Source organism: Oryzias latipes, chromosome 1 (genome assembly GCF_002234675.1).
Source record: "Oryzias latipes chromosome 1, ASM223467v1".
Lineage (NCBI taxonomy): Eukaryota > Metazoa > Chordata > Actinopteri > Beloniformes > Adrianichthyidae > Oryzias > Oryzias latipes.
The window spans coordinates 435,398-438,875 of NC_019859.2; the positions used below are offsets into that span (position 1 = coordinate 435,398).

Sequence of the window (3,478 nt, forward strand, 5' to 3'; positions counted from 1 at the left end):
TTTAAAAGGTTCTACAGTTTCAGCTTCATTTTCACAGAAAACACAAAGGTTTTGAATTAAATGCTTGTCAGTAGTTCTTCACAGGATGAATCTGATTCAGTGTCTTAAATGTCTGCAGCTTCATGTGGGACAGGATATGAATGTCCTGCTTCTATGAGGTCAGAATTCTGCAGCACATATGTTCTGTCTAATGGGGTCAGGTAATGAATAGAATTCAGGAATTCTGTGAAGGACAGTTTTCTATTCATTTGCTGAGCCGTTGTTTCTGTAGGAACTGGAATCTTATAATATTTTAATGAACTAACAGGTTAAACTTTGAACAAAAGCCCAAATTCCCTTTTCCAACCAAGATCCCAGAAACAATGACTGTCTATCTGACAGAAGATACCTGCTATTCCAGACAGGTGAGTGTGTGGGGAGGAAATGTCTTTGAGTGTCAAAAGATTCAACAGGCTGAACATGAGCAGCTGTGGTGGAAGCAGATGCTCTCATGGGTCTGTGAGGAGAGTTTGGGATGGGTTCTGTTGGGAAACAGCTGCAGAACCTGGAGGTTCAGGTTTCCCAACAGAACCCATCCCAAACTCTCCCCAAACTCTCTGCAACATTTGTTTCTGTTTCATCGAGCAGTAGATGATACAGTGTGCCGCTTTTACTCTGAAGGGTAGAAAGAGGAAGTGAGGTGTGTTTCCTAGGGGCGGGGTCTGGATGGGGGTCAGTTTTGTGAAGTCGGGTTTCATCTTTTCTCAGTGTTAATAGTTTCCGTAGGTCTCATGAGCAAACAGGTCTGAGTCTGTGTGTGAAAGGCTCAGTATCCACGAGCTCAACGTAACGTTACCGGCACCTATCCGGGGATGGGGTTGAGGTGGGGGTCATAAACCCGTTTGCGTGTCCCGGTAGATTCTCCTTATCTCCGCCGGCGTCAGGCGCGCGGATGCGGATAAAACAAGCGGCGCTGTGGGCGGAGCTAGTTTCCATGGTGACGGGCCGCTCAAACTCAGCAGCAGGAGTGAAACGACCCGCGGAACCTCGCAGAGCGTCCGGTACCGGCGGACAGAGGCCGTTCTGATCCCCGCGCCCCCGCTCGGCTTCCAGTGATCTGTTGCCATGGCAGCAGGGGCGGTGTCGGCCCCACTCATCATCCCCATCACCCTCGGCGAGACCTCCAGAGGCAAGAGCCAGATCAGCACCCGCACCCCCGTGTCCATGCACTCAGGTACACTCAGCCCAGCTGACTCGGCGTTGCCGTGGTAACCGCAGTCATCCAGCAGGTGTTGGTGTGTGCAGACACTGCAGGTGCGCTCATCTTCTTCACTCTGGATGGGTCAAAGCCGCTGGAGACCGGCAGGTCGGCGGGCAGCAGCAGGAAGTACAGCAAGCCCGTCCTACTTCCTTCTGGGCGGGTCTCCGTCAGAGCGGTAGCTGTCACCAGGTAGGCCTCACCTGGAGGAGGAGTGGATGGAAAAGCAACACATGTGACCTCCGGCTGACCTTCATCATGATTGGTCTGATGAAGTCCAGCTGTGTCCGCAGCGACGGCCGGCAGAGCTCTGTGGTCACCAAGGTCTTCGTGGTGGATCAGGCCGCGGGCAGAGACCTGCAGGACCTCCACCAGGTCGTCACCTGTTCACCTGAAAGCAGACTCCATTTCCCATGAGCCCTGGGTGTGACTTTAGGCTTACAGTACCTTCTGTTGTTTCAGAGTCTGCCTGTTGGAACCTGTTCCTCAGAGAACCCTGCAGGTTCTCCACCACGAGCCTCAGGTCTGTTCACAAAGCCTGACTCACCTGCACTCACCTGGTAAATTCCCATTAGCCAGCACGCACCTAGCGGCGCCGCACTCCAACCCCTTCATGACAGTCAAGCAAGGAGGCACTGGCCCACATTTTTAGTCTTTGGTACAACTCGACCTGGATTTGAACTCACAACCTTCCAGACACTCTATCACAAGGCCACTGAGCTTTTTTCACCTGTACAAACCTGTCCTCACCTGTACACACCTGTCCTCACCTGTACACACCTGTCCTCACCTGTCCTCACCCGTATTCTTATGTCCTTACCTGTACACACCTGACCTCAGCTGTCCTCACCTGTATTCTTATGTCCTTACCTGTACACACCTGTCCTTACCTGTCCTCACCCGTATTCTTATGTCCTTACCTGTACACACCTGTCCTCACCCGTATTCTTATGTCCTTACCTGTACACACCTGACCTCAGCTGTCCTCACCTGTATCCTTATGTCCTTACCTGTACACACCTGTCCTCAGCTGTACACACCTGTACACACCTGTCCTCACCCGTATTCTTATGTCCTTACCTGTACACACCTGTCCTCAGCTGTCCTCACCTGTATCCTTATGTCCTTACCTGTACACACCTGTCCTCAGCTGTACACACCTGTCCTCACCCGTATTCTTATGTCCTCACCTGTACACACCTGACCTCAGCTGTCCTCACCTGTATCCTTATGTCCTTACCTGTACACACCTGTCCTCAGCTGTCCTCACCTGTATCCTTATGTCCTTACCTGTACACACCTGTCCTCAGCTGTACACACCTGTCCTCACCCGTATTCTTATGTCCTCACCTGTACACACCTGACCTCAGCTGTCCTCACCTGTATCCTTATGTCCTTACCTGTACACACCTGTCCTCAGCTGTACACACCTGTACACACCTGTCCTCAGCTGTACACACCTGTCCTCAGCTGTCCTGGTACTGTGATTCAAATTGTTTCGTTGCGTTAAAAAAAGAACAAACATGTTCGACAGAAACAGCACAGTTTTTTAGAAAGTGAAGAACAGGAAAACGTCGTTAATGATGATGTCATCCCATCGTTTCCTTCAGAACTCTTTCACACTCCCCGGCGATCCAGGGCCCCCGCCTGCTTCCTTTGGGGGTCCCAGTCTGCAGTAAACAAAGGCGGTCATGTGACAGCTGGGAGGGAGAAGCTGAGCTCTGAGAGGTCTGGAGCAGAAACAGACCTGCGGTACAAACACCCAGGACACGCCCACTTCTCTTTTGACTGTATTCACAGGCTCCGCCCCTCTGCCCACTTGTCCATGCAGGTGTGCTCAGTGTCTCCAGTTTGGTCCATCAGACCCGTTGGCCCAGTTCTGTGCTTACTGTGGAGCCCCAGTTCCCGCCCCTCCAGGCCAGACCCTGCCCCCTGCTGAACCCGGACAGGTACTGAACTCACCTGCTCCAGCCTCTGTCCAGGTGTGTGCTCAGCTGCTGTGTGTCTCCTGTAACTCTGCACTTCCTGAGAACGCACACATGTGTTTGGTCTGCGAGGAGCCGGTCCACGTCAGCCGTGCACTTCAGGTGAGAGCGTGCACGTGCTTCTGGGCGTGTCCTGCAGAGTCTGAGTGTGTGCTGTTGTGCGACAGCAGGTGTTGTGCGTCTCCTGTGGGAGTGGGAACCCTCCTGACATCAGCAGATGTTTGACCTGCGAGGGCTTCCTCTCGTCCACACCTTC

At 52.7% G+C, this 3,478-nt stretch overlaps 1 protein-coding gene across 5 annotated transcripts in view; it reads left to right on the forward strand.

The window, feature by feature from the left end:
* The first annotated feature begins 629 nt into the window (after positions 1–629).
* The window catches only part of dzank1 (double zinc ribbon and ankyrin repeat domains 1), a 13,166-nt gene continuing 10,317 nt past the window's right edge, over positions 630–3,478 (forward strand). Inside the window, exons 1-7 of one of the 5 annotated variants that reach the window (XM_020701342.2) lie at positions 630–1,213; positions 1,285–1,429; positions 1,519–1,612; positions 1,700–1,760; positions 2,848–2,965; positions 3,069–3,324; positions 3,390–3,478. The exon at positions 3,390–3,478 is cut by the window's right edge and continues 7 nt beyond it. In XM_020701342.2, coding sequence (XP_020557001.1) covers positions 1,105–1,213; positions 1,285–1,429; positions 1,519–1,612; positions 1,700–1,760; positions 2,848–2,965; positions 3,069–3,324; positions 3,390–3,478 — 872 coding nt within the window. In that variant the 5' untranslated portion in view covers positions 630–1,104. The remainder of the gene's footprint in view (positions 1,214–1,284; positions 1,430–1,518; positions 1,613–1,699; positions 1,761–2,847; positions 2,966–3,068; positions 3,325–3,389) is intronic. The other 4 variants (XM_020701343.2, XM_020701344.2, XM_020701346.2 and 1 more) reach the window with 4 other exon arrangements.